Here is a 15,063-nt window from a genome sequence, read left to right as displayed (position 1 = left end):
ACCTGCGCTTTAGGGACATTCACCATTCAAGAGGTCTGCTCTTTACGCCTGGAGGTAATAACGGTGACAGAAATGTGGTGCAGCACCACAGAAAGAAGGAAGAGGAGACGATGAGAAAAGTCATTTACATTTTTCTGCTCTATCTGATTTTATCTTATCTGTTCATCCATTTATATATCTATTTGATGCATTATTATTATTATTATTATATATTTTTTATTATTATTATTAACCTTGGTTACATTTCCCGAAGCACTAAGTAGAACGTTAGCAGCACTTAAGTAGTCTTAATCTCTTAATCACTAAGGCACGTTTCCCAAAAGCATCGTTATCTAAGTAGTTCGTAAAAACATTTGTAAATTAACGCTCTTGAACCGCTCTTAAGTCCATTAAGTGCAACTTAAACATATCTTTCTGGCATCTTTCACAGTTTATCAAAGACAATGGGACATTTAATATATTGTATTCATATATTTTGATAATTGGAAAACCATTGTAAACTATTTCAGAGGATAAAAAATGTGTTGAAAAAATCGCTATGAAATCAACAGGCAGTCTCCGCAGTCTGTGCATGCAATGTAATAGGTCTAAATTTACATGACACGTAATACAGTACAACATTATATTAGCCTTCACTGATAGGCATAATTGTAATGGCAATAGAAAGACGATATGTTCTTATTAAAAAGATGATTTAAGAAGACATATGTGAGTAATGTGACCACACAGTTTAAAAATTAAATATATATGGCTTAATAAATAATTAAAATATGGTTAACAGAGGAGATTAGAGTGAGAGTGTGCAATGAGAGATTCCCTCTCTTCACCCTCCTCTTCTTCCTTCCTCCAATGGCTGGTTCAAATCGGCTCACCTGTAGACTTTTTACAAGACAGTAACAAATTGCATGATGCTTAATGATGCCTAATTTCTTTAATTAAATTCTGTAATAGTTAGGTAATACATTTTTGTGCCTCGACAAGTTTACAAACAACTGCATGTTTGTAAGTATTTCCACCTTATTTTCATTTTGAGAAGACAAACACCTGGACATACTGGCCAAAGTGATCAGCTCCTTTGGACTGGACAGCTCCCTTAACGAAGCACTTAAGTTCTACTTTATAACGAGCGATCTATGTGCTGGTTTGGGAAACAGGCATTACTCTATCGTAAAATAACGAGCGACATCAGTTAAGATGATCGTTAAAACGTAAGTTGCAACATTAACGGGAAACGCAGCCCTTGTCTAAGATGCTCTTAGCTCTATAGGATTACTCCAGAGCACTTGTAAATCTACGAGCATTTTCAAGTACTAAAGTTATGAAGGCTTTGGGAAACAGGAGGCAAAACTAAGATGAATCGTAAGATGTATTCTACGATCTAGGCTTATGATGCTTTTGTAAAACGAGGCTCAGAGCTTTGCAGTGCGCTCACAACTGCAATTAAAAACTTGCGATTAGAAATTTTAACCCATTCACATGTGAGCGATAAGCTTTGTGTATATCTTGGAAAGTCCACAAATTTAGCATATTGACAGCGTTGCAACAAAAAAACGTGTAAAATGCATCTGATGTCTACTTTGCTATAGCAAAATCTCGGACACGTCTCCTGGGTGGAGGTAATGTTCTCTCTGCGCTATCGCGCAGTCACACTCAAGAGACGCAATCCATAATTTAATGAGCTGTATGCAAAAACAAGAGCAGGAGAAATTGAGAGGGGCGATCAAATAAAATGAAAAAATATGATTCTGTTTGCCCAGCAAGTCATGCAGGTGAGTCCTTTATCTAAATGTGAGACTTGAAGAGAACAAGCCTAAAGATGTTGAACTTTGACAGAGAAACACTGAATTCAACATGTTTCTTGTAGAAACACCATGCCATGTATTCCTCTAAAAGACTATTCACAATAGTTGACAGATAATGTATAATTAAAATATCAACATTAAAATGAATATAATGTATAATGAATGTTAATAAAAATACTTATTAAAATGGTTGCATTTTTCTTGTAGTGTTTACTACAAAGCAGGAAATAGGAAAATGCATATTCTTTGGTGTTTATCTGAACATGATATTAATAGTAATATAAGTACGTCATTATTATTTCAAAACATGGTATGGATATGGAATTGATTATTTTGTACTCTCTGTATTTTAGTTTGGAAGGTGCATATTTATTTTTTAATTTTAAATAATGAAATTAGTTGTGAAATGTTTCCAAATGAAATATTCAATGCTTAAAAATACAACCATGTTAAATTTCAGCCTTCCAAAATGCAAGCACTGTAAATGCAACGCATTTAAATGCAAGCATTGATAATACAATGCATTTATTTTTTCGATTAGAGCAATTCACCATGCAGTCATGAATTTAGCTCCATAAGTATATGCAGTAGTGACAGTGCTGATCTGAATTTAAAAAGACCCACTGTTGTTCTTCTCTGTGTTAAAAGCATCACATCAGAGCTTTTTTCTTACTTAAGATACTGTACATCCACCCTATAGGTGCTTCATACGAATTCCGACCATGCTGTCTCTCGTCCTAACATCTGCTCTCAATTTAATGCTCCTTTACTGATGACATATTTGACAACATATGTATAAGAACAGAAGAGAAAATAAATGAAAGAGGGAGATGGAACCGAAAGGTTGCTATCAAGAGTAAGTGAAGGCATCTAAGCGGTGTTTGTGGGGCAGTCATGTGTAAATGCAGGAATCTAAGTAGGGCTTTGTGTCCTTCGCTTTTTGCAGCCCTGAAAGTGAGTGGCCTGCATTGCTTTTTAGATATTTTTTTAGATTTTATCTGAAATTGGTCTGTGTTTTCTGAAATTCAAATCACTGCACCCCATGTCGAAAGGTGAAAGTATTGAAAGTATGGGCACGTGTGAGCTCTACTTTCCAAGTGAAATGTCCACCAAAAGCGAGTTATATTTTTAGTTTTAAATGATAATGCATATTTTATTAACTTCTTCCCCTAACCCAAACCCCCATCCTAAACATAATCATCAGTGGAGTAAAAATATACTTTTAGAGTGAAAAAGCAACCTCAGAATCGATCAAACCATATGAACACGATTACTTCCTGGTTCTACGGGACCAGAACCCCTGTCTCGGAGGTTCCTCGCCCAACACACTATCAGTAGCTCTAGAGGGAAATGTGGTCACACTTGAACTGATGCAAAAATGTCTGATGGGGGATGCCACTTGTCAGTAATTTGGCTGAATGGAGTTGATTTCAGGGTGCATGAACTTTCAGGAGCAAAACACTGATTTCTTGTGTGATCATGTTGCGATATGGCGTCTGTAGTTCCACATTACAGCTAGAAAAGACTTTTTGATATAATGTAGGCATTATAAAACTCAATAGAGCTGTTTAGGTTGAATTCCTAAAACCTCAGAAATTTTCAATGGGTTTTTTAAAATAGCAGATTTCGATTTATGAGTAAAATAAGGTCTGTGGATAAAGGAATATTTTGATTCGTCCCTTCTTTCTTTTTAAATATAGCACTTACAGTGAAAGTGAATGGGACCAGTCTATTAACACTGAAATATACATAGCTTCAAAATATAGCTGCAAGACACAAACATTATATGTGTTAACATGAATTCAGTGTGATACAATCGCTTACTCACCTTAACTGTGTAAAGTTATATGCCATATATCAACTTTGTTGCCATGACAAAGAAACCCTGTAATCCCAGTATTGAATATAACACAGATAAGGTTAATAAGCGATCTTATCACACTAAAACCATGTTATCACATTAATTGTTTATGTCTTGTGAAATATTGTGTATTTTAGCATTAATGGACTGGCCCTGTTCACTTTTATTGTAAGTGTGTTACTGTAACCGCTTCTTTAGGTTCAAACAAGAATTTTTAAGCTGCTTTGTTTAAAAAAAAAAAAAAAAAAAAAAAAGTAAGTTTCTAACTAGTTGCTAAATAATAGATATAACTTCCACATGGATGCAAGTTTACATACATGATGAATCAGACAGCCTTTGAAGTCTTTATGTAGCAAATTGAGAGCAAATTACCTTCACAAATACTGGATATTGGAATAGTTCGGAAAACAGAATTCACATAAATTACTCTAATTTAAGAGTGCTTTTAAGCATGTGTTTCAAACTAACCTCTGCTAAAGAAAACATATTTGTGTAATTGGACTTTCGACTCAAAAACCTATTGTGCAACATAGCCCTTCTGACAACTTCCCCGTGTGAAAACTAGCCCCGGTCTCCCCTGTATGTGTTAAATTCAGCCAATGATCAGACAGCGAGTAACAAAGGCTGAAAAGCTTTCACAGGAACACAACAACACAACTTATGCACTCAGACAAAACACAAAATCATTCTCGACTCTCCTGGACTGCAACCCTGTTATCACCGGTCAAATTTCAAGTCACACTGAAAACAACAAAGTCCAGCACGATACATCAGGTGTGACAGTGCAAACACTATTTGGTGACCCCAAAGTCACTTTGGCACCAATTACAAGGCTGAAGCCTACAGACTAATAATTGATTTACCAGACAGAGGACCATTTTAGTACATTTGTACAGAGCGGTTATCTGAGTTACTGTAGACTTTGTCAGTTTGAACCAGTCTGGCCATTCTCTGTTCACCTCTCTAATCAACAATGTATTTCCATCAAGCAGAACTGCTGCTCACTGGATGTATTTTGTTTTTTAGCACCATTCTGAGTAAACTCTAGAGACTGTTGTGTGTGAAAATCCCAGGAGATCAGCAGTTACAGAAATACTCAAACCAGCCCATCTGGCACCATCAATCATGTTACAGTCCAAATCACTGTGATCACATTTTTTCCCCATTCTGTTGGTTGATGTGAACATTAACTGAAGCTCCTGACCCGTATCTGCATGAATTTATGCACTGCACTGCTGCCACACGATTGGCTGATTAGATAATCGCATGGATGATTGTTGGTGCCAGATGAGCTGGTCAACAGAGAGGTCAACAGAGAATGGCCAGACTGGTTCGAACAGACAAAGTCTACAGTAACTCAGCTAACCGCTCAGTACAATGTGATGAGAAGAATATCATCTCAGAATGCTATTCTGAGATGCGAGTTGGCGCTATTTTGCCAGCACAAGGGGGACCTACACAATATTAGGCAATATTAAAACCTCTAACCTCTAACTCTACCTGTACCTCAACCACCAGAGCAGCAAATGTGAATCTTGTGAGAATGTTGCAGAACAACATGTACTGTAGTTACACAATACATATATTGTAATGTATGTATTTTAATGTTAGTTCATAGTAAAGACACCTAATATAAAGTGTGACCATTAATGGTAAAATATTTAAATATAATGATAGTATTTGTTGTATTGCCTTAAATGTACATAGATTTACATGAAAAGATTTAAGTGAAAATAATGGGGATTGCAGATTAAAGTGTCTGCACACATTACAGTAATGAGAATTTAGGATGAAACTTTTTTTGGGGTGCAAAATATAAAATATAACCTTTTGATTTTGGGATTCACCCATATGATAGTTGCACCTTCTGTCACAAGCAAAATGAAACCTTTGTACTGTTTTTAAGTTACAGGGAAATATATCACATGCATAGATTCAGACACTGAATCTAGATTTCACAATTTTGACAAATTAGTAATGACTCGCATACATGGCATAGTTAAAAACATTAATATCTAAATACAGCAGTTCTAAAAGATTCAGAGAGTTTGATGGACATAAATTAGATGCTAAAATATGACTATAAATATCAATTAGGCAATAACTGTGAAAACTTACTGAAGTACATAATCCTCTGATGCATGAAGATGCCTGAGTTAAAATCCTTCCTTACCGAGTCGTTTCCATAAATCTAAAGGATCAAAGACACTTTCAGTGACAGAAGGAACAATTTTGACTTTCGCTAACAGGCTAGAATCACAACTGCAGCCATCTACAAACCTATAATCGGACATTAGCATTAAAAATTGAAGTTTCATACCACAATCACGTGCAAAGAAGTGCAAAACAACATATTTTCAGAATCAATATTTGACTAATCAGTCTTAGGGAAACCCTGTAAATAAGGCAGTTTTCAGGTTCTCCTGACCCATTTTTAACATGTTTCTTAAGAGGCATTTACATACGCGCTTTTGCGTTCAAAAACAGCTTGACAGAGCGCAAAAGAACGTAACAAAGAGGTGTCTTGATAACTTTTCTGCGGTTTTAAAAATGCAATGTTTGTGACGGGACGTGAAAAAAAAAGAGCAAACAAGTAGCGCAATATACAATGTAATGAGCAAATATGTAGATGTCTGCATGTTGCTGTAGTGGTGGATTTATTTCATTTTATTTTTTATTTAAAGACTAAACTTTTCTGAAGTTTTTTCAGAAGACTCAACTTTTACCGTGCATACTGTCTAATAGCTAAAGTGCATAACGCTGAAAGCACGCTAATAAAAGTACCACCTCTAAAAATTATCGAAACTAAACAATAATAATGATATATATATATATATATATATATATATATATATATATATATAAAAGTTAAGCTCATAAATTAACTACAGTAGTTAGTTGTTGGACAGCTATTTGACCATTGTGACCCATCCCTTGTGCCAAGGAATGTAGTACCAAATTGCACGCCTACACATTCTTACTAGTTGGCTAGCCGCACAGAAAAGTACCCAACTATGCTGGCAGGTCAGTGTTTACCATATGTAAATGACTTACCATATGGGCTAACTACATTTTGCAACATTTTAATAATATTTGAAGGATAATTTCAAATAATAAGTGTCATTCTGGCAGAACAAAATCCAATAAAAAAATCAATTTAAAATGCATCAATTTTAACCATCTTTACTGTAGATGGTAGATGTGAATGAGAAACAAGCGAACGTGTGCAGTATTAATGATTATGCAGTATAACAGATTAATGTCACTTGCATTGTCATAAATAGTTTCTTGACTGGTTTTAGGGTGCATCGCAAGAAATGTAGGTTGTGTGTCATCTCCACAACGCTTGGCAGCGCGGTTCCCTCATACATGCTTTGCAAATGCGAAGTGTGCCGTGTTCACTTTATTTACACTTTAGCGTAATTCCAATTATATTTCGACTAGGGTTGACTAGTGGCAAAACTAACCAACTAACTGACAGTCGTATTTCAGTTGGTATTATCAGGAAACTTTTGAGCATTTGCAGTAATTAATTATTGTTTTATTTAGGGCACCAAGTAAAAGCCAATTGCAGCATAGATCTCGTAACTAGAAGAATTTGCAAGAAGTTATCAACAGGGCGTTATCAACAGAGAACTTTGCCATGTGTGCGTACCGGGGGTTTTGGTTTTTACACTTCAGAATGATTCTTCATTTGAAACTGACATGTGGAGCTGGAGGTCAAGGATTGCGTCATCATCCGGTGAACCCTGCATTCATTTGATGTCTTAAATATAAACGATACCGTGAAATAATGCATGGCCTCTTGAGGAACGGCGGTGGGTTTAAGTGCATGGGATTTTTACGACGCTGACAGTTTGCGGAACTGGGCGTGAACAGGTTCTTTGAAAGTTCTACATCATGGTGCTGCAGATGCATTCATTTACACCTTATTTTTCCTACATGACTGTCTCGTTTTGAAAGTAATACAAGAAAGTAGCTGGAAAGAGGGACTACTTGAGACATAAACATCAACCGTAGCCTTCAGCTGGTACAGTATAGGAAGGCAGGATTTGTTGGGAGCTGCTGGTGCAAGAAGACCCTTCAAGACTTGGCAGCTGAATTGAATGACAGAACATACTGAAGGAGACCCTCAGTCACAAGAACTCAAAGTTCACGCACTTGGCCAGAGATAACTATGAACACACACACACCTTTCATTTGAAGCTACTGGTACCCAAAGTTTTAATTATTTTTTTTTACACAAAGGTATACAACAACACATTTCTAGCCCTTAAGATGATGTTGTCCACAGCTGTACATTTATTTTAACCATGACTATACAAAACATTTGACCCTATGTCCTAGTTAGTGGTATTTGTTGAGCAGTCCTACCAGAATTACATGGCACTTTTTCTTAATTATTGCGGCCCAAAATTTGATGCATCTTTTTCAAAAATTGCAATACCATTTGCTGTGTTTTCTGCAGTGAAAACTCACAAATAATCATAGTATACTTGTGTAATTTGCATCAATTATGATTTAAGTGCATAAATGTTCTGCATAATATGCAGTTAGCAAGCAAAAAATAATACACATGCAAAAATACCATTCATTTCAGATGTGAATGCCATGATATGGATCAATGATATAGATCAGTTCGATGGAACACACTTCATTACAGTATTTTTTATATTAAAATGTTCTGCCTCAGACAATCCAAGTAAACTTTGGTAAGGTTAAAATAGTAGATCAATAATAAAACTAAACTAAACAAATGAGGATTCAGTCACAATTATTACATCATTATGTGAGCACTCTTCACATTATTGTGGTCTCAGACCCCTTGTTGTTCACACAACAGCTCCTTAAGAACTCAGGCCCCATTGCAGCTAGGGCTGTCACAATTATGACATTTGGCTGACAATAATTTTTCATAAATAATTGCGATTATTATGATAAGCAATTGTCATACAAACTGTCATACTTTTTAAGGTGTACGTATGCTTATGACAGATAGGCCTACACCTTAAGCAAGCATCTCCACCTGCATGTAATTTACATTGTGTGTATGAGCCAAGAACATTTGCCATTGCGCAAATAAAATTAATGTGAAACTATAAAAATCCCCGCTTGCATTTTTGTGTGTGTTTGGCGTGAACCTCCGTAGACGGTACGCCCATCAGAGCACTTTAAAGCGGTTCATGAATGCGGCCAGTCCATTCATTTTAGGTGCTCAAATAATACAACAAAAACAGAATATGAGACACAAAAACACATTATGGTAATCATGGTATATCTATATTCGCTTTAAATTCCCATATGTGAACAGTAAATTGTGACTGGAATATTAAGTATATAATGCAGCTATGTATGGCAAGCCACGAGGTACTTATGTCATAAAATGCAAAGCGGACTGGTACCTCTTCGCTTTCACATTGCACATATCAATCGAACTACAAAAGCACCCACAAACAAACCGTCCTCAGACAACCTCCTGAGGTGATCTGAGTACGGTTTGCTTTTGGGTCCTTTTTAGGGGGGTCTGAGACCACTTGGGTTGTTCACATATACACATTATACCGCTCTGAGAGCGCTTGGAGTGCTCAAACGAACTAGGTGTGAAATAGCCATAAGACACATGTGGGAACAATGTGATCTCGTTAAAAATGAGTGCACAGAGTTTTCACGTGGAATTGCGTCATTTTATTATCTGTTTAATAAAACTAAAGGCTCGAGTCTTAATGAACAGCAACAAAAATAAGGCTTATTTCACTTCAATAATGGATTATAAAACCAAAAACACACTCTAATACATAGATCAACACTGCCAAGACAGAAATCAAGAGAGAAAGAGAACTAGAATGAGAGAAAGCAGGGCCATTTCTGAGCATATGGGTGCCCTAAGCGAAATCCTACTTGGAAAACTTAGAATGTATTAACTAAACAAAACGCCAAAAACAAAAAACCTAGGACACAACTGCAAGACGTTAGCTAACTAATTGTTGCAATTTAATGCATGACAACAAACAAACACCATCTAGCCATGTAACTGGCTCATATTAATTGTTTTACCAGTGGTCTTCTCCTTTTCCTCTTTCTGTTTTCCGCTCCAAACTTGTAGGTGCGCTTCATGATGATGAAAAACCCTTTAATGCCTGTCACATGTAGCTACAACTCTCTCCTTGCAGTTACATTCTCCCTTCACTTTCGGGCCACAACGGGGGCCCCTATAACTGTCTAATTGAGCCATAACAGCTGCCTGAGTCTTACTCGCAGCTTTAGTATATTTAAAAAATACATTATAAACATATTAATAAATAAAAATGAAAAATAAATAAATAAAAATGACCATGCTTTGCGGGGCCCCCTGGTGGCTCAGGGGCCCTAAGTGACCACTTATACCGCTTATAGCTACAAATGGCCCTGCAAGAAAGATAGCAAATTTTCTCTAGCTACATGTTTTCACTAGCTAAGGATAGTTCACCCAAATGACTTAACCTGAAGTCTTGAACCAATTCCAAACAGCATCTATAACCAACACAATAGTCTAGACTGGCATCATCAAAACATATTGTTCCAGAATTTTTTTTTACAGGAACTTACACCTTTGTGCCAGAATTGTTTTCCAGAATCACAAAGTGAGAAATCAGAGCCAAAATTATCACCTGAACACCACCTGATTCCATTTATTATAAATCTTGCTCCTGCCTGTCCTGTGTCAAAATTGCATCAGACAAAGAGGCAATTGGCTGCAGATATATTCACATGAAAACAAGCACTGTAAAGGATGTGAAGGTCACATAACTCCCCAGGAATGAGAATCTGCATTAGAGGTTCTACTGCATTAAAGATACGACTGTAGCCGGCAACACTACAGGGAGTGAAAACCTCACACGTCCTGTTATGATTTCCAAGGATGGAAGAGTGACTATATACCTATGAAAGAAATTGTAAAGGGGTTTTTCTTTTTGAGTCAACGCAATGGAGTATAAATTATGTTGAGGAGTTAATAAGAGATTTATCTAACCAACATTAACCCGACAGACTCATTTACCACACTAAGTATTCGGTCTATAGTCCATAAGTGTATTCAGTAGACAATAATGGAGCCCTTAGGGAACTACACTTGTTGCAGAGGTTGATTTGTTTAGGGTAAACACATTGGGCCAACATATTTTTTTAATGTCTTCTAAATAACAATGAGAACGTTTACATGCACAATCTTGCACCGATTATGCTTAAAAAGCCGACAACATCTAAGATCGACGTGTAAATGCCTTAGGGTGCCTAAACACTAGTGAAAGCTCAGACGGAACGTTCTGACTTATGGAAATGTGAAAGGAAGTCGTGCGCCACAGAGGGAAGAGGTGGTTCAGTTTAAAAACAAGCAGCAATCCATTAGCAATGACAGATAGAGACGGCTATCTAAAAATATTTTTTTGACAATGTACTTTGTCGAAAAGTACAATCTTTTTAGCCTGAAGAAAAACAATAAATGGCAGCGAATGAATAAACCACATGCATGAGTTTTTCCGCCATGTTTTTCCGATTTCACAGCGCAACCAGTCTCGCCTTTCAAAGATTCTCATTGGTCAATGCATGCCCATGTCAGAGTGAGTTGCAGCGAAAGTTGAAGTGCTCTTAACTTTTGGTCGTATGACAGAGCGTCACTATTTTGCTTTGCACATAAACACATTTACCAGCGTTTTTAGCAGCTTATTCAGTGTGTGCAAACTTTTGTATAAATAAAACATGCTTGTTTATGCTTTGACATTAAAATCAGAAAATAATACAGTAAATTCTAGTCACATGTAAATGTAGTTTTCTTGCATTGTCGGATTTTTTGAATGAGCTGATTTTTGGTATTTATTAGCGTATTGCTGTTCATGTTAGAGTGTGTTTACATGCACAATCTTACACCGATTATGCTTAATAATCTGTTTCCTTTATTGGGGTTAATACCAATTTTCTATCTATCTATCTGTCTGTCTGTAGCGGAAATGAAATAGGCTATTTATTTTTTTTTTTTATTCTCTCCCCTTTTCTCCCCAATTTGGAATGCCCAATTCCCAATGCACTCTAAGTCCTCGTGGTGGCGTAGTGACTCACCTCAATCTGAGTTGCCTCCACATCTGAGACCGTCAATCCACGCGTCTTATCACGTGGCTTGTTGAGCACGTTACCGCGGAGACGTAGCGCATGTGGAGGCTTCACGCTATTCTCCACGGCATCCACGCACAACTCACCACATGCCCCACCGAGAGCGAGAACCACACATTATAGCGACCACGAGGAGGTTACCCCATATGACTCTACCCTCCCTAGCAACTGGGCCAATTTGGTTGCTTAGGAGACCTGCCTGGAGTCACTCAGCACGCCCTGGATTCAAACTCGCAACTCCAGGGGTGGTAGTCAGCATCAACACTCGCTGAGCTACCCAGGCCCCCATATAGGCTATTTTTTGAGAAATTGCAGCTTTTATTAACTCATATTGATTGAGAGACTGCTTGGGATATTTGTACTCATAAACATTCATTGGGCATACCACAGGACTGTTTAAAATGCACAATTGGTGGCAAAAACGTGATTAAAAATTTTGATAAACTTTAAATGGCAACCAGTTACAGGATCTAAAGTACACATTTTCCATTATGATTCATGGTGAACGTTCTTGGACATGTTATGCTATCTATTCAAAGCAATTGAGGGTTTGCTTGCAATATTGAAGTGTCAGGCAACTCTTATGCTGTGTGCCAAGATGAATGATTCAGTTGCATTAACTAGCCTATTGATCTAAAAATAAATAAATACATAAATATATAAAGTCTAATCTATCTAACAGTTGTGCCTTATATCTAATAATGCAACCCTGCAATTTAGAATGAGTCATAAAAACACACATCTGATGGCCCTGACACATACACTTAAACCACACACATATACACTGCATTATAAGATCACTAAAAAAAAACACAGATGACACTGCATTTATAAGCAATCGAAGCGAGTCAATACCAGACAATCTCAGCCAGTGACTCGAGGCAATTTAAATGTCTTTAAGAGAAATGACACTCATTCCCGATCTTATATGTCATAGGAGAACCTGTTTTTTAGTACAACAAATAACTGTATATTTTACAGTTATTCAGAAAACCATCTACGTATGTACTGGTGCTTCAAAGAACCCAGAAACCAATATGCTAATGCTGTAATGTATGAACTTTTTTTTTTTTTTTTTTTTTTTTTTATCTCAAAGGAAACCCATGAATGCCTTGATAAAAAGAGGATTCTTAGCTGAACCCAATGTGCTGTAAAGATCAATTGAATAACCTTTTTTGTATTAATGAATGAGTGGTTTCAGAATTCATTATGAGTCAAATAATTATTATGGGTTCAGTACAAGTTAAGCTCAAACAACTGCATTTTCCTTAAAAAAAAAAAAATCCAGGTTACAGTGAGGCACTTACAATGGAAGTGAATGGGGCCAATTTTTGGAGGGTTTAAAGGCAGAAATGTGAAGCTTATAATAATAAAAAAGCACTTTCATTCTTTTGTTAAAATTCATGTAATAATTGAGCTGTAAAATTTTTAAATTGTCTGGGTTTTTTACGGTTGTTTTAATTTTTACAGCATTACACCATCATGGCATTGAGGTTGTAAAACTGGCTATAACTTTACACACAGAAAATGATAGTAAGTGATTTTATTACACTAAAATCATGTTAACACATATTGTTTACATCTTGTTGCTATACTTTTGAAACAGTGAGCATTTTAACTTGTACGGATTGGCCCCATTCACTTCCATTGTAAGTGTCTCACAATAAACTCTGTGCTTTTTTTATTATTATTATTATATATATATATATATATATATATATATATATATATATATATATATATATATATATATATATATATTAACTTGTATTGAACGTGGAATATTCCTTTAAAAATAACTTTGACAATTGTTTAAAAACTCTCATCTTTAATAGATAAAAGGAGGTAATTTAATGTGACTATATTCATTAAGAATACTTAGTTCCCATTAGATTACACAACATAAACTATCTATCTATCTGTCTGTCTGTCTGTCTGTCTGTCTGTCTCATCTATTTACTGGTTAATTATGACTTACAGGCAATAATTTCATGGGACAGTTTATAATAGTTCCATAAGGTAAATAAGTTCTTCATTCTAGCGCATAATGTCGAAGGCTTTAACGCGCTCTGAGAACAACTTGCCAAACTGTTTAGCCTAATGTTATTAAACACGAGTTAGATGTGTCTTACCTTGCTCAGCCCCAGCCACTGTCAGCATTTCAGCCAGCAGAAGTAATCCCGACATACTCAGAAATGCCAAAAGAAACTCGGACATTGCGGCTGGATGTAGTCCCGAGCACATCCGTTATCCTAGTCCGTGTCGGCCAACACCGATGATGCCCGAGTTTGGGTCCGAGCACACGAGCCCCGGTCTCACGCGACCCGCAGCGCAGCTCCTCCCGCAGGTGCGTGTGCGACTGTATGGACAGAGAACAGATACTGCGTGCGCCTCCGTTTGAGGATAACGAGATAGAAGGGGAGGGAGTGAGAGACCCAGTAATCAACGGCGGGAGAGAAAGAGAGAGAGAGAGAGAGCTAGAGAGAGAGAGAGAAAGAGAGAGAGAGAATCACACCATCACAACTGGTATAATGAGAAATAGGCCTATGCAGGCAGACAGACAGACAGACAGACAGATAGATAGATAGATAGATAGATAGATAGATAGATAGATAGATAGATAGACTAAATACAGACAGACAGACAGACTAAATAATACGATAGATAGATAGATAGATAGATAGATAGATAGATAGATAGATAGATAGATAGATAGATAGACTAAATAATACAGACAGACAGACAGACTAAATAATACGATAGACAGACAGATAGATAGATAGATAGATAGATAGATAGATAGATAGATAGACTAAATAATACAGACAGACAGATAGATAGATAGATAGATAGATAGATAGATAGATAGATAGATAGACTAAATAATACAGACAGACAGTTAGACAGATAGATAGATAGATAGATAGACTAAATAATACAGACAGATACATAGATAGATAGATAGATAGATAGATAGATAGATAGATAGATAGATAGACTAAATAATACAGACAGACAGACAGATAGATAGATAGATAGATAGATAGATAGATAGACTAAATCAGACAGACAGATAGATAGATAGATAGATAGATAGATAGATAGATAGATAGATAGACTAAATAATACAGACAGACAGTTAGACAGATAGATAGATAGATAGATAGACTAAATAATACAGACAGATACATAGATAGATAGATAGATAGATAGATAGATAGATAGATAGATAGATAGATAGATAGATAGACTAAATAA

General features: G+C 36.3%; 1 protein-coding gene across 1 annotated transcript in view; it reads right to left on the bottom strand.

The window, feature by feature from the left end:
* Window positions 1-13,992, bottom strand: part of LOC127438907 (low-density lipoprotein receptor-related protein 1B-like) — a 326,009-nt gene extending 312,017 nt beyond the window's left edge. The window contains exon 1 of the mRNA XM_051694811.1: window positions 13,938-13,992. Within this exon, the coding sequence (XP_051550771.1) occupies window positions 13,938-13,992 (55 nt within the window). The remainder of the gene's footprint in view (window positions 1-13,937) is intronic.
* Between the last annotated feature and the right edge of the window lie 1,071 nt (window positions 13,993-15,063).

Source organism: Myxocyprinus asiaticus, chromosome 50, assembly GCF_019703515.2.
Source record: "Myxocyprinus asiaticus isolate MX2 ecotype Aquarium Trade chromosome 50, UBuf_Myxa_2, whole genome shotgun sequence".
NCBI lineage: Eukaryota > Metazoa > Chordata > Actinopteri > Cypriniformes > Catostomidae > Myxocyprinus > Myxocyprinus asiaticus.
This window is presented reverse-complemented; position numbering and strand designations above follow the sequence as displayed.